This window comes from Nilaparvata lugens, chromosome 8 (assembly GCF_014356525.2).
Source record: "Nilaparvata lugens isolate BPH chromosome 8, ASM1435652v1, whole genome shotgun sequence".
In the NCBI taxonomy this organism is placed as follows: Eukaryota; Metazoa; Arthropoda; class Insecta; order Hemiptera; family Delphacidae; genus Nilaparvata; species Nilaparvata lugens.
Genome location: NC_052511.1, coordinates 1,822,122 through 1,844,534, shown reverse-complemented (window position 1 = coordinate 1,844,534; position 22,413 = coordinate 1,822,122). Strand labels below are relative to the sequence as shown.

The 22,413-nt window shown below is 36.4% G+C and overlaps 1 protein-coding gene across 8 annotated transcripts in view; it reads right to left on the bottom strand.

Moving 5' to 3' along the window:
- Nucleotides 1-22,413, bottom strand: part of LOC111064321 (BAG domain-containing protein Samui) — a 39,423-nt gene that overhangs the window by 8,904 nt on the left and 8,106 nt on the right. Inside the window, exon 1 of one of the 8 annotated variants that reach the window (XM_039433712.1) lies at nucleotides 17,332-17,643. The exons of 5 other annotated variants lie outside the window; for them this stretch is intronic. In XM_039433712.1, coding sequence (XP_039289646.1) covers nucleotides 17,332-17,364 — 33 coding nt within the window. In that variant the 5' untranslated portion in view covers nucleotides 17,365-17,643. Of the gene's footprint in view, nucleotides 1-12,259; nucleotides 13,300-17,331; nucleotides 17,644-22,413 lie in introns of those variants that run through there. 2 more of the 8 variants (XM_022352031.2, XM_022352032.2) reach the window with 2 other exon arrangements.

The window sequence follows — 22,413 nt, the reverse complement described above, 5'->3', positions numbered from 1 at the left end:
ACAGCAATAGACTGGCTTCTCCACACATCTGTGTAATCACTTGTCAGCTGATTTATGGTGAATAATTCTATAGTCTGATTTTTACTCTAATATTGGCGTATGAAGGAGGCTCCTTTTTCCTTTTATATTATTATCCTTGAAATGCAAAATTTCCAAAAACCTTGTATATACGTCGACGCGCAATTAAAAAAGAACATACCTGTCAAATTTCATGAAAATCTATTACCGCGTTTCGCCGTAAATGCGCAACATATAAACATTCAAACATTTAAACATTAAGAGAAATGCCAAACCGTCGACTTGAATCTAAAGGTGCGTACAGACTTTCGCTCTGCTCCGCAACCGAACGTCACTCCAGCAGAGCGATTGATGATCGACCGGCGAGCAACAGTGGTTCGACCGGGGAACGCGAGAAGATCTAACATCTTCCGTAACGTTCATGATGGGTACGTGGGCGGAGCGACTGTGGTTCGATGGTGGTACCAGGGCGGTACGAGGGAGGAGCGTGCTCGGTGCGGGTTGGAAGCGCGAATATGTGTACGCAGCTTTAGACCTCACTTCGCTCGGTCAATTAAGTAGCATACAGAGTTACAGACTTGAACACCACGAAAACACGCATTTCACTTTTAATCAGCTGATGCTATGCTTATTATATCTATATCTGTACAGAAACAGTAAGATACAGATATAATAAGCTTAGCTTCAGCTGATGAAAAGTAAAATGCGCCTGTTCGTGGCACATAAGCCTGTACGCACCTAAATACATCTACAAACCCGCATTCAACTCATTTACTTCAACACCTGATAAAAATAGTGGATTTTGTCGCAACAGGGAAAACCATGTATGACACATTGGGAAGTCACAGAAGACACAAAATGAGACAAGGAGAAACAGAAGACGATGGCGAAGAAGAAGAAGATAAAGAGAAAAATATCAGTAACAGGGTAAGTTGAGAAGAACAGGGTGGAGAGAAGATGCATCATTTCAAATATTGATGCAAGTCATAGAGTGAGGAGGGAACAGAAGACGGCCATGCAGAAGGAAGAAAAGAAGGCGGAGAAAGAGAGAGATAAGTAAAAAAGAGAGATAAATAGAAGGCTTAGTGAAGAAGATGAAAAGGGGTGGAGAAGACACTATTTCAAACATTTATGCAAGTCATAGAGAGGGAAAGAGCAAAAAGATTAGGAATAAGAAAAAACAAGTAGGAGAAGATGGAGAGGAAGAGGAGGAGGAGGAAGAAGAAGAAGAAGAAGAAGAAGAAGAAGAAGAAGAAGAAGAAGAAGAAGAAGAAGAAGAAAAAGTAGTGTGGAGGAGAAGAAAGAGAAGAAGACGTGAAGTTGGAGAGAAAAGCAGTGTTGTATTTGGAATGCTACTTATAGACGGATTAGCACATACTGCTGCGGACTGAGAGTGCAGAATTGGATATAGGCCAAGCAAGCTCTCTGTCATAGCACAGCACAGCACAGCACAGCACAGCATACATCTTCCTTGTACCATTTACACTCTTTCCTTCACTTTCACACTCTATTTCAGACAAAGTGAACAGAAAACATCCGAAAATAGCTAGAAGTATAGGAAATATAATATAAAATACAGTACAGTGTATTCCAATATCTTCAAGTAGAGAGTAACTAACAAAAATAGGAAAAGTGAACAAAAAAAAAAATCGAAAATACCTAGAAATATAGAAAATATAATATGAATACTGTACAGTGTGTCCAACATCTTCAAGTAGAGAGAAACTAACAAAAAAATAGAAAAAGTGAACAGAAAAGAGTCGAAAATAGCTAGAAATATAGAAAATATAATATAAAATACAGTACAGTGTATTCCAATATCTTCAAGTAGAGAGTAACTAATAAAAAATAGAAAAAGTGAACAGAAAACATCCGAAAATAGCTAGAAGTATAGAAAATATAATATAAAATACAGTACAGTGTATTCCAATATCTTCAAGTAAAGAGTAACTAATAAAAAATAGAAAAAGTGAACAGAAAACATCCGAAAATAGATAGAAGTATAGAAAATATAATATAAAATACAGTACAGTGTATTCCAATATCTTCAAGTAGAGAGTAACTAATAAAAAATAGAAAAAGTGAACAGAAAAAAGTCGAAAATAGCTAGAAATATAGAAAATATCATATAAAATACTGTACAGTGTATTCCAATATCTTCAAGTAGATAGAAACTAACAAAAAAATAGAAAAAGTGAACAGAAAAGAATCGAAAATAGCTAGAAATATATAATTGACCAAGCGAAGTGAGGTCTAAGATTCAAGTCGACGGTTTGGCATTTCTCTTAGCCAAAGCTTAAACTGAATTTAATCAGCTGGTGGCTTAAGCTCAAAATGTAACACAATATAACAAACGAGACTTGATACTGATTTAATCCAGTTTAAAATGAAATTTAGTTTAAACTGCCACTGTGCAAACATGCCACTGCGCATGTACGGCGAAACGCGGTAATAGATTTTCATGAAATTTGACAGGTATATTCCTTTTTTAATTGCGCGTCGACGTGTATACAAGGTTTTTGGAAATTTTGCATTTCAAGGATAATATAAAAGGAAAAAGGAGCCTCCTCCATAAGCCAATATTAGAGTAAAAATCAGACTATAGAATTATTATTCATCATAAATCAGCTGACAAGTGATTACACTGATGTGTGGAGAAGCCAGTCTATTGCTGTATCTCCATAAGGTCTATAGTTTCAATCAGGTAGTTGTGGATGAGAATACTGCGTGAGGTCTACTGTTCACAGAACTACTAGTATATAATATTGTACAGTGTACCCAAACATCTTCAAGTGAATAACAAAAGAGAATATAGAATAACTGGAGAAAATAAGGAGTCCTGAGCACTAATCTAATTGGTCCATAAAAATGATACGACAAATTACATAATGTTGATACATCAATGTTAATTATTAGAGTTCAACCCTTGACCCTACATTGAGGTCCAAGTTATGATGGGAGGTTTTGATTAACAATGGTGTTGCTATCCTTGTCTATCATTCGACAAAGCAGACAGTGCTATCTCTCTCTAGCTCCGCAGCTTTGTCAAATATAATTCATCAACAAAATATCTAATCTCAATCATGAAAATTTATTATTCAATCATTGATAACTTGTAGTTCTGTGAACAGTAGACCTCACGCAGTATTCTCATCCACAAGTACCTGATTGAAACTATAGACCTTATGGAAATACAGTAATAGACTGGCTTCTCCACACATCTGTGTAATCACTTGTCAGCTGATTTATGGTGAATAATTCTATAGTCTGATTTTTACTCTAATATTGGCGTATGAAGGAGGCTCCTTTTTCCTTTTATATTATCCTTGAAATGCAAAATTTCCAAAAACCTTGTATATACGTCGACGCGCAATTAAAAAAAGGCACATACCTGTCAAATTTCATGAAAATCTATTACCGCGTATCGCCGTAAATGCGCAACATAGAAACATTTAAACATTAAGAGATTAATGCCAAACCGTCGACTTGAATTTTAGACCTCACTTCGCTCGGTTAACAATTTTTTCTCGACAAATAAAATGTAATTGATTATTTCAAACAAGAATCAACAGTTAATATTACATCAGATATACCGTTATCCTCTATGGCAGTGTCAATGCAGAGAATCAGCAACGTTGTTCTTCCATCCTTCTCCACTGCCATTATAACGTGGACCTCACTATAATTCAACACCAGTTTGACATCAGAATTTCAATGAACTACCTCAGAAGCCCCACACAAAATATGCAAAAACAGCATGTCACCAACTACCGTATTTATTGAGCAGAGCTTCCTACTTTTAAACGAGTGCTTCCTGTATTAGGAGAACCGACAAGCTGACTATAGTGAGTCAGCATTGGCTGAATGGACAGCGTTGATGTTATACCCATAAGGAATTCTGGCAGTTTACAATGAATCTCTGACTATGGACTATTATGTAAGCAACCAACGTTGACACAAGAAAGGCCATAGTACACCAACCACAGTCAAGGCTCCATGATTCTCTCTCTGTCACAGACACACACACTCTCTCTCTCTCTGTCGTTTGTGAAAGAAAAGCAATCGGATGACTCATTCATTCATGAATGCCCAAACTCAGGTGTAGCCAGCATACTACACAAGTCACATGTCAGCCTACACTCCAGCACTGCACTGCAATGAGACCGATTATAGAAATGAGACTATGTAGAAAATGGTGAAATTAAAAATATTCTCGAAAAAGACTGAACTTAGGTGAATGATCAATACAAGGATAGAAGCCGATTGAGACACAATAATTTTATAACTTTGTTGAAGTTCTGACACTGTGTTACTAGTAAATATTTGAAAAAACACTTACTCTTGTTGGAGTCTTGAGGAATGCATTTCACTCCTGAAGAGGAGCTTCATCAGCCTGACACCAGGGGCGCTTGCTCTTATGGGTTGGACTGTGTGGCCAAAATGTGGGAAAATATTACATTTGATTTGAAGTTAAGTTGATCATTTAATAAGTTGGATTTGTCATAGTGGAGGTGTTTGAAAATTTCGTATTGTTCTAGTGTGTTGAGTCTCTGGCTTTTTTGAAGAATGTGTAGAATTTCGATATCTGTATGTATGCTTTTGTGATTGTGTCCTGTGGCTATTAAATGTTCTGCATATGTAGATTCTGAATTTGAATTTACTGCTTTTATGTGCTCATTGTATCTTATTTTGAAGCTACGGCCGGTCTGTCCGATATAGAATTTTGGGCATGTATTACATTTTGGCCACACAGTCCAACCCATAAGAGCAAGCGCCCCTGGTGTCAGGCTGATGAAGCTCCTCTTCAGGAGTGAAATGCATTCCTCAAGACTCCAATCAAAAGTAAGTGTTTTTTCAAATATTTACTAGTAACACAGTGTCAGAACTTCAACAAAGTTATTATATAGTGTTTCGTCATGGAGAGCAACTTCAATAATTTTATGTTGAAGGACTTGAAAGTGAAAGTAATGAGATTATTAACAAGGAGATTGATTTAGTTTGTTCCTGGCAAGATTATGAATGGTTCCCTCAGACACCTAACCAGGACACACAATTACATGGTACAATCTAGTAGACGACTTCAACATTTCAACAAAATAAGAATAGTATTGCAATATAAAGGTGCGTACAGATTTATGCGCCGCGAACATGAGCAATGCACTTTTAATCAGCTGATGCCAAGCTTTTTATATCTGTATCTTACCGTTTCAGTAAAAATACAGATATAATCAGCTGATTAAAAGTGAATTGCTCATGTTCGCGGCGCGTATATCTGGACGCACCTTAATGGAAGAAATAAAAACAATATTTATAAATTATAGTTATTTTCCTGTCCATGAAAATCATGATAGGAAGCCAGGATTCTCAGGAGTTTTCAGACGAGTCAGCAGGGCAGAAAGCTCTCTCATTGGCCGATTATCAGCTGAGTCTCGAACGCCAACCTAATCAGCCAATCGGAGAGTTTCCTGCCCTGCCGACTCGTCTGTAAACGCCCGAAAAACGCTTCGTGTGGCTTGGCCAGAAGGGCGAGGAAATGGAGGACAGAAAATATTGATAAACTTAAACAGAAAACTGGAAGGAAAATAAGATGACGAAGAAAAAATAGCGCTAACATTAGCAAAAAGTGGTGAAAAGGTATTACACGACTGATAAGATTACTATAGAAATGATCTTGTACCATGAGGTTATTAGATAGATGAAGCAAGGAATATAAAATGAAGATGAAGACAAATAAGAAGAATAAAAATGAAGAAGCAGAAGAGGAAGAGGAGAAATAAGAGGGACGAAGACGAATAAGAGAAGCAGAAATTGAATAGATCAGCAGTAACTACTCACTTGCAATGCAGTTGTGTGCCCTATTGGAGGAGAGACAGCAGCAATTGCTAGCATAGCATAGCATTGTGTTGGCAGACTTGGCTCTATTGCTATTTGCATAATGAATGGAGGCAGGACATGTAATGTACGTACTATTATTATGTGCTGCTATGTATATATGCTGAGGAGGAGTATAATATAATATATATGCTGAGGAGGAGCTTTCAATGTAGACCGCACCATCTACGGTTATCGAATGAGGTGTGTCATGGTGGTGGAGGTGAACGAGGAGGAGTTGAGGAGGTGAAGGAGAGGAGGAGGAGGAGGTGAAGGAGAGGAGGAGGAGGATCAGGAGGAGGAGAATCTTGAGAAGGACGATGAGGCAGGGGGAAGAAGCTTTTGGAGGATGTGGAGGGAAGGAGGTTGATGATGAAGAAGAAGAAGAAAAAGAAGGAGGAGGAGGAGAAGGAGAAGGAGGAGAAAAAGAAGAAGAAGAGGAGGGGTGAAATGAAATATCGAGTGACCTGGCTGTCTCACGTCTGGTGTCCAAAGTTTTCAGGTCGCAACTGATCAATTTCAGTGCCTCTGACATGACCTAACGACTGCTTTTTAGGCAGCCGGGACCGACGCCTTAACGTGTCCATCCGAAACACGGGATTGGCCCGAGAAAACTATCTCATCCGGGCCCCTCTGGATTACAAAGCTAGCATCTAATCCACTCGACTACGGCCACTCCAGAGGAGGGGTGAATGAGGAGGTAGAGATGGAGGAGGAAGAGGAGATGGTGGAAGAAGAAGAGGAGGAGGAGGAGGAGACGAAGATAAAGAGGATGAAGTAAAAGAACGAGATCGATCGATTGATTATAAGATTATTGATATTAAAGAGCGGATTTAGGACTGTAGGTCCTCTCTGCCACACAACTAAACTTATTTAGTCTATGTGTAGTACTAGAAACGAATTCTCAAAGCAAGATGAATGACATTAACAAGCATTAGCCAAGTTGAAGCACTTGATAACAAGATGGATTGACCAAGAGTGACATCTCAATTGAATGATGCCTTAATTCGTTTGATTCTTGACCTTTCAAAGGATGACATTTCTTCACACCAAAGCCGGACTCATTTCTCCAGTCTTTAGAATGATATTTTCGACAATGTATCAAATGAGTGTTTATACGAAATACGTACTAGTAGGACATAAAATATATATATTATACTGTTCTAGCTAGAGAATATACAAAATCGATCAATTGAATGATTTTCATTAATTTCAACAAGACAGACACCGATCAAGAAGGTCGAAGTTTGCCCTGAGAGCTACAACCAAAAATCTGGTGTGGCGCACTCACACAACTTTCCTTGCCGTTATGAAAATTGATCACCTGACGCTAGTGTTCCCGCGCATCTCAAAGCTACTATTCGAAGATTTTAGTCAGCTGGTGACAGGGCAATAACGCTGAAGACACACATGAGGTCTGCTGTCTCTTCATAGTGAATGATTCAATAGAATCAACGATAGTTTGCAATTGAATAATCATATTTTCTCGAATTTAAAGCTTATTTTCAATTTTAGGTGAAAATGTTACTGAACATTAATTGTAGAGATTTTCATGCTCAATCTACTCCACTTGATTTTTTTTTAAATTGTATCTGAAGCCTGATAATTGGGAATCTAAAATCGAACTTTGCATAGATGGGGCGGAGCTCCTGAAATTTTTACAGATATGGGACTTGTGGCAGTTGATAGTGCTTATTGATGACTATTTTAGGAATGAATTTGATCAAAATCGTTGGAGCCGTTTCCGAGAAAATCACGAAAAACCCTGTTTTTGGCAACATTTTCGCCATTTTAGCCGCCATCTTTAATTGCATTTGATCGAAATTGTTCGTGTCGGATCCTTATAGTGAAAGGACCTTAAGTTCCAAATTTCAAGTCATTCCGTTAATTGGGAGATGAGATATCGTGTACACAGACGCACATACACTCATACACACACATACAGACCAATAACCAAAAATAACTTTTTTGGACTCAGGGGACCTTGGAACATATAGAAATTTAGAAAATTGGGGTACCTTAATTTTTTTCGGAAAGCAATACTTTCCTTACCTATGGTAATAGGGCAAGGAAAGTAACAAACACAATCATAGAAATATCAATCTAGTGTTTAAAGCATACATGTCTAAATTCTTGTGACAGAAAAAAATATAACAACAACCTTTTCTAAATCACTAAAAAATGAGGAAATTTTGCTGAAATTCAAATGCTGGTAATGTATGAGGTAGAACTAGAAAGAGAAAGAGCCAATGAAAGAGAAAAAATGCCTTAGTAGATAAAATAAGAACAGAGTGAACTCGTAAAATATTACAGCTTTTTATCCACATTCAATCCAAAACAACGTAAAATCCACCTCACAATTCAAAAAAACAGAATGAGTTGTTCATTTTGTCTCTTCAAAGCGTATTTGTACCAACCCAGAATAATCCAACTTCACAATTAATTTCACTTCAGGTCCAAAGTCATTGTTTTCACATCAAAAACGTTTGCACAATCACCTTCTCTCTCTCCCATCCATTCATATTATTGTCGTTCGCTTTCATTCTCTTACTTCAAATTATTATCCTTCCCTCACACTGCCTCACTTTGTTATAATATCCTTCCCTCTCACTTTCTCCCTTCATATTATTATTATCCTTCCCTCTCTTTAAATCATTATCCTTCTCTTTCACTTTCTTCCTTCATATTATCATCCTTCCCTTTCACACTCATTCCCTCAATTTATTATTATCAGCAAGATCCTTCTTCACAATGCAATATTAGGTGACAAAATAACTTCATCTCTGTTAATCCTTTTATATTGCTGTATTATCATTCCATCTCACTTTCTCCCTTCATATTATCATCCTTCCCTTTCACTTACTCCCTTATTATTACCACCAACAAGATCCTTCTTCACAATACACAATTAGGTAACACAATAACTTCATCTCTCTTCCTTTCTTGTTATTATTATCCTCTCCTCTCACTTACTCCCTTCATTTCATTATCAAGCAACATATTTTGATATGAGTGACATGCAAGTAACTACGAAGTAAGCCACTTGGCGCGGTTCGGCCATTTTTGAGCCAGCAGCTATTTTTGCTTTTGACAATAAATATTCGCGCGCTGTGTAAATTACAATATTTGACTTTTACACACTCATACCAACTATAAATATAATAAACAGATAAGCACTTGATGTTTATTCAAAACAACACTGGATTCATAAAAATCTTTGGAAGAAACTGAAAAGAATACTGAGGTTTGGAGACAAAGAAGACTATAATTGTGGAGGCGGAGGAAGACTTGAATAGGGTTAATGAATTGAAGGATCAAGGTCCAGTTGCAAAAAACCGGTTAAATTTTAACCGAGATTAACTTAGCAATCAGAGAAGGCGTTTTTGAAAAGACGGCATCTCTGATTGGTTCTCGAGGAATTAATCACGGTTAAAATTTAACCGGCTTTTTTGCAACCGGGCCTAGAGGTGCGTACAGATATACGCGCCGCCAACATGAGCAATTCACTTTTAATCAGCTGATTATGTTTGTATTTTTTACAGAAACGGTAAGATATAGATATAAAAAGCTTGGCATCAGCTGATTAAAAGTGAATTGCTCATGTTCGCGGCTCGTAAATCTGTACGCACCTTAAGAATGACAAAGAATGTCATATCTGTAGCAATAACAAACGGGTGAAGGGTAAAGCATTAAGAAAATAATTTATCATAAGAATATTCATTTTAAAAAATAATGTTGTTTCAAGAGATGAACCACAGTTGAGAGATGAAGATTTGTGGACTTGTAATTGGACATAAAAAATTCTGCTCTCCAAGCACTGTTTCTAGAACACTCATTGAATCTAATGGACCATTAAACCTATGAATTTAATGCTTTATTAGATTTGAAAAGTGTCATAGAAACTACAACAGTGTAACAACCAATATCTCTTTGTCAATACACATTTGTAACAACTCTCATATCCTACATTAAGGTTGTATCCAACTCTTCCCCAATTTTTATCATTTTTTTGCAAAAAAATCCTCCAAACCACACATGAAATATCAACCGGAAATCATCGAAATCACAGACCACAATTTAAAATCAGACTTAAAGTTGCTTCTAATGTTGAAACAGGCCACAAAAGGTAGCTACTGCCTTATAAGGCAATGCCAGGCTTATTTAGGCTTATAGCAGACGACCTCCCTACTCAACACCAGTAGTAGTACATTACAGTGCAATTCACTTCAAACGTTCAGCATCGGTTGAATGAGAAGCCATTGATGCTGTTAACAAGGAATTCTGACAGTAAATCTTACTTCAACATAATTATCATTTCAACGTCTGACCACTTCAACATAGCATTCAAGATTAAGTAGGGAACATTAATTACAGTAATCATGTAGAAAATAAGGAGTCATAAGTAGTTAAACGAAATGTTCTCTTCAATGAATTGAGGTAAAATTAGAGGTGAGTAGCATGAAATAGTGAACACAAATCACAATAATAAATGATCTTCAAATTGGTATAATTATTCAGGTAAGTGATCAGTTCACATTATTTCACATTTCTTGTATTCAGAAAGAGACAGAATACAGGAAGAATTTTCTAAAAGTGAATTTAGAAGAGTTAGACTCAACTTTCAAGGTTCAGTTTCTGGTACAAGTCGTGGTCTACTCTACTCTACTAGCTCGAGACTGTTTTCATTAGCATAGTAGTGGTAGAGTGAGAAGCGGTGGTGGGGGAAGGCAAGTGATAGAGAACTATCCCACGGTGCTATCCCACTCTACTTTACTAAAAACTAGTACTCTACCATGAACGTTTTCATTGGGAGAGTTCACAAGATAGTTAGTACTTGCCCAGGGAACTCTACCACTAAGACTCAACTCCCACTTTCGCGACTCAGGTCGAGAAGAGACTCGACTCTAGTCGAGAGCATGTTTTTTCAAATGACTACGTCGCAGAGACTAGAGTCAACTGGTCTGAGTGTCACCATTTCGAAACACATGCTCTCGACTAGAGTCGAGTCTCTTCTCGACCTGAGTCGCGAAAGTGGGAGTTGAGCCTTAGTGGTAGAGTTCCCTGGGCAAGTACTAACTATCTTGTGAACTCTCCCAATGAAAACGTTCAAGGTAGGGTACTAGTTTTTAGTAAAGTAGAGTGGGATAGCACCGTGGGATAGTACTCTATCACTTACCTTCCCCCACCACCGCTTCTCACTCTACTCTACCACTACTATGCAAATGAAAACAGACTCGAGCTAGTAGAGTAGAGTAGACCACGGCTTGCACCAGAAACTGAACCTTGAAAGTGGGTTCCGAATCACTGGCAAGTGATTTTGAAGCTCGAGCGCTGGCCGCAAGCATTATTTACCACTACAATTCCTTTACAAGCATTTGGAACATAGAAAAGGAAACTTATCTAATCAGTGATTATACATACTCTGACCGTTGAGCTGACCATTTACCAAGTAAATTGATTTCACAATCCTATTGTTTAGAGCAGGACAGACATAATGCACAATCCTGTTGTATTGCTTAATATGGTAATGTTAATATTGATTAGAATGTTAACATTGATTAGAACAAGTGAGATGTAATGAGTCAGACAGCTTATCCTGGAATTTATAAGTATTCCAAACACCACAAATACTGGATGATTCAGTTCTGTACTAAGAACAGAACAAAGATAATACAATTTAAATGGATAATTACAATGTTCTGCAATACAGAACCTGTAGATCTGCCAAACAAGAGGAAATTTACAAGAAAAGTATTTATCAGTGTTCGATTTTCAGCCTCATATCAAGACTCTCAAATTCAAAAGGCTGAGTTGACCCGCTAAATTTGACTATATTATGACATCTTGCTACAATTAGGATTGGATACAAATAGAATTCCCCATTATAAGAAGAATGGATAAAATAGAACTAACCTTTTCTTACTCACGAACAGATCCATGTGTCCACGGACAGGTCCATGTGAGTACAGTTTCAATTATTTTGTGAAATAGTTTAAACATAGATATAATTTTCTTTAAATTAGTACATTTACTTATGTTTTATAAGTCTTTTTTTGTGAAACAATAAATCAAATCAATCAATCCTTTTCTACTGAAAAGGACAGTGCGCTTTCTACCGTTTCCATTAGAATATTTGTGATTTTGCCTACAAACAAGATATTCACAATTAAAATAACTTTGGACTTAATCGAGGTGGACTAATAGCGGTGGACTTTTGTAAAATTTTCAACAAAAAATATTGTACAATTTCCACGTTTCACCCCATCATAACACTTCTGAATACTTTGAAATACCTTTCGAGATACAAGGGTTGTTCAAAATTAGTGGTGAACTCTGCAGAAATTTTAATGGTTTCAGTTTCACAGCTCACCTGAAAATCATCGAAATCTCTGACGTCATCATTGAACCCTCTGACGTCACCACCGAAATCCATGACGTCATCACCGAAATAGTACGCCTTGGGCGGCATAGCAGAAGATCCACCACCATCCATCATTAACGGAGAAGAAGCATCCATCACACCAACACTAGCATAGATTCACACAGATTTCCACCGACAAAAATCACCACAGCTCCAAAAAATTGTCTCGAAACTTATTTTAATCTCCTTATAATTTTAGTATTTCCCCAATGGTACTCCAAACTCAAACTTTTTGAATTTTATCAATAGTGCTTTAAAGAAAGTATCCTAAATACCGGTTCAATCTTTCTAAACTCTCGAATTCTCCCCAAAATATTCCTAAACAAGTCTTACAACATGAAATTTCACCACAACTTCTAAAAATTCTCAATTTCTATTTAAAATACTTTCAAAAGTTCTGGTGGAGTCCGTAACACTGTCACACTTCAGAGTGTTGGAAAATAATCAAAATTTTCGTGTAATTTAGTATTTTTCGTCTAATTACTTTAGTCTAAAATTATACACAATACTCCATTCATTTCTACAATCCATCTGAGATAAGTCTGTCTACCCTGTGTATTTGCCACCAATTCTAAGTACTCAGGTCCAAGGAAAAACTACCACACTCTCTTCAATTAGCTCCACACAATTCCAACTCTTGCTAAGAAAGAAATAAGTCACTTTACTGTCCAAATATTTCAAAACCCTCGATTCGAAGAAATCTCCACACAATCCAAACTCTCACTGAGGAGAAAATAAGTCACTAAACTGTTCAAATACTTCAAAACCCTCAACACGATTCCAAGAAAACTCGTTTCAGAAAACGTCACCGAACAAACTTGAGCGAAAAATCTCGCTTCGCTGTGAAATACGTCACTAGGGCTAGCACCACACAGTCCGAATAAAAAACTGCGACTGAAATTCAATTCACTTTCAAAAGCGCCGTTCAAGCACTGCCAAACAACTGAAAGATATTTCGCGCGACTTGTAGCAATATCTTCGGTACACAACAGTCAAGGAAAACAAGTCACTTCTTTAAATATAATCATTCACCCTCCTAGTCACACTCACTCTCTCTCACACACACAAACATTCTCTCTTTCTTTCTCTCTCCCTCAGTGTTGGGAACCACCTCACCACTCAAACACTCTCATTCAATCTCTCACAAACATTCTCTCTCTCTGTTTGGAACCACCACACAGACACACCTTGAAACCTCGCACACACACTCTCTAACACACACACACACACACACACACACACACACACACACACACACACACACACACACACACACACACACACCTTCCCACGCACGATCCGCCGATTTGAAAAACACCACCTTCAAATATTCTACAGTAAGATTCATCTAAAAATGGCAGCATTGATTGATAGGGGAAGCATTGATGGTGTTCATAAACAATGCTGACTCACTTGTACACAACATTTCTAGAACAATCTACGCACACACCGAACTATAGTGAGGTTCACGTTATAATGGCAGTATTTGGTTAACATTGGTGTTGCTATCCTTGTCTATCATTCGACAAAGCAGATAGCGCTATCCTTTTCTACCTCCACAACGTTCCAGATCGTTTTCAACAATGTAGAAGTATCCCTAATTGATTACAAAATATTCAGTCTCAATAATATGAAAATGTTTTATTAAATCATTGAAAAATTTAATTTCTTGACAAATAATGGAAAATTTCAAACAAGAGTGAACAGTTGATATCACACCAGACCGCTATCAGCTACCGTCTATAGAAGGCAGTGGCAAGGCAGAGGAATCGGCAACGCTGCTCTCCTATCCTTCTCCACTGCCATTATAACGTGGACCTCACTGCAAACACGAAGCCCACTTGTGGGCCAAGTCCGGACGGAAGTCAAGTTTTGTGTTATGATGTGAGAGCAAGGCATCCATCTCCACATAAGGAGAGACTAGTCTCTTCCAAAACACTCGAGATCTTTACATCTCGTTCAGATACAATTTTCGGTGACTACCCACATGTGGATAGTGTTTTACAGGATAAACAGAAATCCGTTGGCCTAGGACTTGTGTTTCATAACAAATTTGGTCGTCGTAGTATCTAGATAACATCCTACTATAATAAAGTTACAATCTGATGACCCATAAGTAAGTTATCAATTTGGTATTATTTGTTTACCAATAAGTCAGAAGTGACTCATGAAGTAGTGTTCATGGAAATAATTGAATCGGTCTGAAGAGAAAGGGAACATGTCAAAAATCAGAATTTTTCAGGGGAGAGAAAAACTGAATACATATAAAATTATTGATAATTTCAACATTGCTTTTGTCATTAGGGTGCAAACTCTTTTGAGACAACAATTTTAATCCCGTATAAGCACTTATATAAGATTCACCCCTTAAAATTGAGTTTTTTGTTAACTTCCTTTCACTTATGATGATATTATAAATTATCACTCTTCAACTATTACAATAAACACCTCAACCGAAAGCAATCTAACCTTAAAACTGTCTTTATTTTTGACCTAGAAGGGCGAAGTCGGCCCTCTCTTACACTTAACCCTCCGATACAATCAGTGATAATGGCACTGACAATGCAGTGAATCGGCAACTGTTCTCCTATCTTCCTCTACTGCCATTACAACGTGGACCTCGCTATAATTGCATCACAAGGGACCAAAACTAGATTCAATTCAACAAGAGACAAGTACATAAATGGCAAAAATCAAGATCCACAATTCCAAGAAGAACAGTTCAGTGTTCAGTCAGCAGGCAGCAGCCACCTCCTACTCAACGCAATTGACACAAGTGACACGTCTATATATAGGTATAGCTCGCTACCCACATCCTACATACAACCACTCTCTCAACAACTAAACATAGATATAATATTAGAGAGACCAGCAACTTATTTCAAATTTATTGAATTAAATACGTCATAGTTCAGACAAGCGCCAGAAAATATAGACAGCTGCAATATAGATATCGATTAAACCATAGACTAACTAAACTATAACTGGTTAGATCTGTGATTAAACCTATAGTGAGGTCCACGTTATAATGGCAGTGGAGAAAGATAGGAGAACAGCGTTGACGATTCTCTGCCTTCTATAATGGAGAGCTGATACAGGTATATCTGACGTAATATTAACTGTTAATTCTTGTTTGAAATAATTAATTCTGTTTCATTCATCTAGAATAGTTATTTGTGCAACTAGTGCGCAAAGTGACAGTTTGCTGCACCGAAAGAAACGTTTACGCCCGAGCCGTAGGCGAGGGCGGAATAGTTTCTTGAGTGCAGCAGAGGAACTTTGCGCACGTATTTCACATTAAGTTTTTCCTACAGTTACCATTGAATATGAAAAGTGGGTAATTATGTGTAAAATTGCCTGAAATGCATCAAATGTTTTTCTGTGTAATTTTATTATTGATAAAAACCTTAATCCTAAAATCCTAAAGTCCTCGTTGTCCTTGGTTATAATATATAATGAATAATAATTAGCGCGTTGTGCTTGGTTGCACCTCTGCTCACTATAGCAGCCACAGCAGTCACTGTTACCAACTTCATTTTGATTTTGCTGCACTGTTGCTCCATATAACCTACTAAGTATTTTGCGATGCCATGTTGCAAATCTGGAGTGCAGAAAAATTTTTCCCGCACTAGAGCGGAAAAGTGATTCTTTGCGTTCTGTAATCAGTGCAGCAATGGCCACTTTTAACGTAACTGTAGGAAAAATATATTTTCCTACAGTTACCTTGAAAAGTGACCATTCCTGCACTGATTACAGAACGCAAAGAATAACTTTTCCGTTCTAGTGCTTAAAGTATTACTTTGCGTACTCTCAATACTTTGTCTTTATCTTTATCTGTACTCTTAATCTTGCAGCCATCCCAATCATCTGTTGACATTGTTGGCGTGTATTTTGAATGCGAATTTGTTCGATCTATATTTTTTCTGATTTTCAAATAAATAAAAATGATAACTCATTGAATTATACATTTTGAATATTATTCATTATTTCAAATAATATATTTTTCATTCATAAATTGATTGGTTGAAAATTATTTAGAAACTAAGATTTACTCAAAATTATTCAAATTTTCAAATTAATTGGATCAATTTAATTTTTAATTTGAATAAATTATCGATTATTAATTTTCAATTGGATTATCAAGTTTAAAATAAATTAAAGTTGTTATTAATAACAAAATTATACAGTCAAACATTTGATGGATTTCAGCCATCATTTTACCCATAATCAACCACTTCTCATATTCAATGGTAACTGTAGGAAGAATTTAATGTGAAATACGATCGCAAAGTTCCTCTGCTGCACTCAAGAAACCATTCCGGTTAAACGTTTAAACTCCACTCAAGTAAACGTTTCTTTCGGTGCAGCAAACTGTCACTTTGCGCACTAGTTGCACAAATAACTATTTCAATGACTGAATAATACATTTTTACTATTGAGATTGAATATTTTGGTTATTGAATATATTTCTGCATTAAAGAATGGTCTAGCAACGCTATGGATCTAGCAAAGGATAACGCTATCTGCTTTGTCGAATGATAGACAAGGATAGCAACACCAATGTCAATCAAATACTGCCATTATAACGTGGACGTTACAATAGATTTAATTTTTGCTGAGGGTGATACCCACATGAGCTTTAGGCTTGTGCGTGGGTAATGAGACCGATGACGATGACAGATGAGTGGACCAACAGCTTTAGGTGGGCTCCAAACCACCGGGAATCCATTTTTAGACTCATGAATAATGATATATCTAGAGAAGTCGGCTCTAATACAAGTGGTGCCCCCTCTACTGAATAGGACAATGAATCTAGTAGGAAAGATGAATGAAATGAATTTGAGAATGGATTAGAATGGATAAATAAATAAGTAAATAAGTCAGTGCTGGAGAGGACGATGAATATAACCAAAAGCGCAAACTATGACTAAAGTTAACTCATCATTCCAATATAGTCTACTAACTTAATCATTTTGTACCAGACTTAACGATATTCTAATATAAATCTACAGGAAATTTACCTTTTCGTATAGATTTGGCAAATAAATGTGCATAAAACATCATCAGAAGTTGTAAGAATATCAGGAACAACATTCCTCGACCAATCATTGTGTTATCACAAGTAATGATAACAACCACCAGATTAACACAAAAATACTACACTAATTCACACTATAATACACTAGAAAACACGTAAAATTTTGCGAAAAATATACACAACACAGCAAGTGACTGATTGAATTAGAAACTATGAGTATTCAATGAATGAAATCAATGGCAAAATCAATCAATATTGAAGTTTGCAAACGATCAATCAAAGGTTTGATTAGAGGTTACTAATTTCCACACTATGGAACGATTTCCACCAATACCAACCTAAAAAACAAAAATCCCAAATTTGAAAAAAGCTACAAGTAGATCTATGAAGTAATAAATTACATTTAAATCCTCTTCAAATGTAAAACCTCTCACTTGATATTTTCATTTTTACAGACTTGAATGAAATTATTTATATATTTGTTATGAATGGAGAAATAAAATTACCATACTATCATAATATTCAGCTCAATGGAAGCTCGATACACGACTGTAATAATTGGCACAACTGTATTAGCACACTGCACATGCGCAGAACAAAGACACGAGATGCGAAAACACGTGTGTTATCATTAGTCTGACAAGGACAATATTGGTGATGATTACAGAATATTGACGTAATTCAGAGGAAGGGAGAGAGAGTGAGAGCGAGAGAGCGAATTGAATTGAATAATTTACTTTATTAGTGGCGGAGTTGGGACTGTAAGTCCTCTCTGCCATACAACCCTAAATGGTTGAAAGAGTGAGAGAGAGAGTGCTAGAAGGGTACAAAGAGAGACAGATAGAGACTGAGAAAGAGAGAGGGATTAGAGTTCTTTATTCATGTATGTTACAATATATACTGGCTAAAAAGTGACAGAATGAGAGAGAAAAGTATGAGAGAGAGAGAGAGAAAGAGTGTGTGTGTGAGAGAAAGAGAAAGAGAGACAGATAGACAGAGAGAGACTGAGAAATAAAGTGAGAGATATCAAAATATGAAGAGGAGATGGAGAAGAAAAGAAGAACATCAAGTAGAGGAGAAAAAGACAGGAGTAGACGAATAGAGATAAGAAGAGAGAGAGATAGCAAGGAAAAGTGAGATGAAATTAATGAGAGGTTGTGACACATTTTGCGGCCTACTGATCTCTCAATCAGCTGATGAGACAATCTCAAGGTCAATGCTAACCGGAAATATTATATTGAAAAAACACAAAAAACAGCTGTTCTGAGCACGACAATATTTATTAGTGAACCTAATTTTATTAGTGAGAGAATGAAGCAAAGAATATCATCATATGCAAAGGACATTAATTTCAAAAATCCAAACTGAACAACTAATAAGGCAACAACGATAAACTGTAATTTAATTCATGAAATCCATCTAAATGTATACAACATTTGCACGGAATTTGCAGTGAAGGCTATTCAGAAGCAATAAAGTAGTGGATCAAAAACAGATTAATCGACCTAGAACCTAGAACAGACCTACAGAAAGGACGCCTCTCTAGTACTAGTAGTTCTGTGAACAGTAGACCTCACGCAGTATTCTCATACACAAGTACCTGATTGAAACTATAGACCTTATGGAAATACAGCAATAGACTGGCTTCTCCACACATCTATGTAATCACTTGTCAGCTGATTTATGATGAATAATTCTATAGTCTGATTTTTACTCAAATATTGGCGTATGAAGGAGGCTCCTTTATCCTTTTATATTATCCTTGAAATGCTAAATTTCCCAAAAACCTTATATATACGTCGACGCGCAATCAAAAAAGGAACATACCTGTCAAATTTCATGAAAATCTATTACCGCGTTTCGCCGTAAACATATAAACATTCAAACATTAAGAGAAATGTCAAACCGTCGACGTGAATCTTAGATCTCACTTCGCTCGGTCAATTAATATCTCAGCACCCTATACAGTCATCCTATCTACTAAGTTTATAAGTTATTAGGCTCTAAAACGAACCTACAAACATAAATTCATTTAGCTGACAGAGACAACACCCACCAACGTCCAAATTTATGCTACAAGAAAAACATAAAATGTTGTACAAAAATGTAAGAAAATAGTATTTTGTTTATCACATTATAAAACACCCACCAATCTTCAACTCAAACTACAAAAAAAACAAGGAATTTAAAACTGAAATGAATGAGAAATACCATTTTGTTTACTAGAACTAAGACACTATTCAACAAAGAATGACTAAATTTGACCAAGTTTACGACCGGATGGATTTCAGTGTCAAAAATCAAAATTCACAACTACTACTCTAGATTTAGACGACAAGGAAGCATACAAATGTACTCTAATAATTCACATCTTTGAGTCAATGTCACACAAACAAACCTACACATGTGAACAAACGAAAACACTCATATTTTGAAAACCTTGGAGCAGTCAAAGGATTCTACCAGATCAAGATGTGTGAAAAGGAGGATATGTGAAACAAAGAGAGACGTTAAGGAACAACGATGAAGGAACAGAAAGAGAGGAAAATGGAAAGATATAAATAAATCCTGTTAAACATGAGGATGTGAAACAAGGAGAGAAGTTAAGGAACAACGAAGAAGGAACAGAAAGAGAGGAAAATGGAAAGGATTGGATGAATCCTGTTGAATAGGATAGTTAACATGAAATAAATATGACAGGAAGATAAAAACAATAGACAGAGAGAAAAATTGAAGATCACGATGCATGAGATTGTAAGAAGCACAAAGAAGGTTGAATATTTATAATGCAAATATAGAATAAGCATAATATTGGTTACTAAATCACAGTGGGGAAAACCAAAAGAATATAAAAAAAGCAGAGAAGAAGATTGATATAAGAGTAGGAGGGCGTAAGAAAAAGAGTAATGGAATAACAGTAAAAGGGAGAAATAAATCAGTAAAAATCTATTACAATAGAAGAGTGATAAAAATTTTAGAAAGGAAATGTATGAGATGAGGAACATCAGTATAATATTATGTAGATTGTTGAGGTATGATGAAAAGAAGGAGAGGGAGAAAAAGACGATGGAGAAGAAGGGTGAGGTGAAGGAGAATGGGGAGGTGATAGAAGGAGAAGAAGAAAGAGAAAAAAATGAAGACGAAACAAGAGAAGGATGAGGCGAAAAAGGAAAAGATGAAGAAAATTTAGGAGAAACAGGATAGAGGGAGAAGGAAAAGGGCAAGAAAAGGAGAAGAACAAGGAAAAGGAGAAGGAGAAAGAATGTAAGGGGAAAGGAGTAAAATGTATGAGATGTGAGAGCAAAGCAAGAAAGAAAGAGGAGTGCATGGAGAAGAAGGATAAGAGTATATAAAAAAGCAAAAGGTGATAAAGAAGCAATAAATTAATGAACAATTTGAGAAGGGAAAAGATAGAACGAGATAATGAAATCTTAGAGAATAGAAAAATACTACAAAATTAAAAAGAGACAATCGGGAAACTTGAAACAAGAAAGTAAACAGAGACTGAGAGACAATGATAACAACGGAGACGAATAAAGAGTACACAGAGGAGAAGAAGAAGCAGGAGACAGAAAGTGGGAAGAAAAACAAGAAGCAGAAGAAAGAAAACGGATGGAAAGGTGAAGCTGAAGATAGAAAACGAAAAGATCAAGAATAAGCAGAAGAAAACGGAAAGAAGATGAAGCATAGAATAAAGAAAGAAAGAGTATCCGCCCTCTCAACTCAGCTGATCGTTATTCAATTTATTTTTAGCTCAAAATTTTATTCGCAATATCCTGGCGCCTTGCTCAGCTTATTTACATAGAAATAAAACCAACTATATTATAATATACAGATATACAGGCTTTAAATCAAACAGCCTAACAGTGCATAAGTCCAGTTAAATACAGATATACAGGCTTCAGATTAAACAGCCTAACAGTGCATAAGTCCAGTTAAATACAGATATACAGGCTTCAGATTAAACAGCCTAACAGTGCATAAGTCCAGTAAATACAGATATACAGGCTTTGGATTAAACAGTTCAACAGTGTATATATAGTCTAGCTAAATACAGATATACAGGCTATAGATTAAAGGGCCTAGGAGTGCATATAGTCCAGCAAAAACAGATATACAATTTATCAGAAGAAACAGTTTAGCTTCAGCTGAATACACACAGTGCATAAAATCAAACTATATAAAGATATACTGGGAAATAAAACAGCCTACTCTCATAGTTAGCCTATAAACCGTAAAAGAGCCTAAGATTTGTAGTAAGCCTTGACAAAGGCCAAGGACCTTAAACTGCCTTACATCCAATAGAATTTACTACATCAGGAAACGGGAACATGTGCATCTCAAATTTCATTCGACACTGGAATAAGGAGCGATACTTCAGACTATAGTGAGGTCCACGTTATAATGGCAGTGGAGAAAGATAGGAGACCAGCGGTGCCGATTCTCTGCCATGCCACTGCCTTCTATAGGGAATAGCTGATACCGGTATATCTGATCATAGAGAAACAATAGCGTAAGTAGATATCCCATGGTATAGGGCGTTTATGTCGCAACTTTTACTGTTATCTCAAGCCGATTACTGTCGATTATTGTCGATTTTTACTGTTTTGACCGGGTAAGAGTGTATGAACGGCACACTATGAGAGCCTACCAGCGTCATAAAGCTTCACGGGAAAGAGCTATGTGGACTATCGGCTTGAGATAACAGTAAAAATTGCGACATAAACGCCTTATATCATGGGATATCTACTTATTGTTTCTCTATGATCTGATGTAATATTAAATGTTAATTCTTGTTTAAAGTGATCAAATATATTTTTTTGACAAATAAAATATATTTGATTTGATATATCAATGATTTAATAATGAAATTTCATGATTGAGATTGAATATTTTGTAAATTAATCATATTTCTACACTGTTGACATACGATCAGCCAACATTGCAGAGCTGGAAAAGGATAGCGCTATCTGCTTTGTCGAATGATAGACAAGGATATCAACACCAATGTTAATAAAATACTACCATTATAACGTGGACCCCACTATAATAGTGAACCAATGAT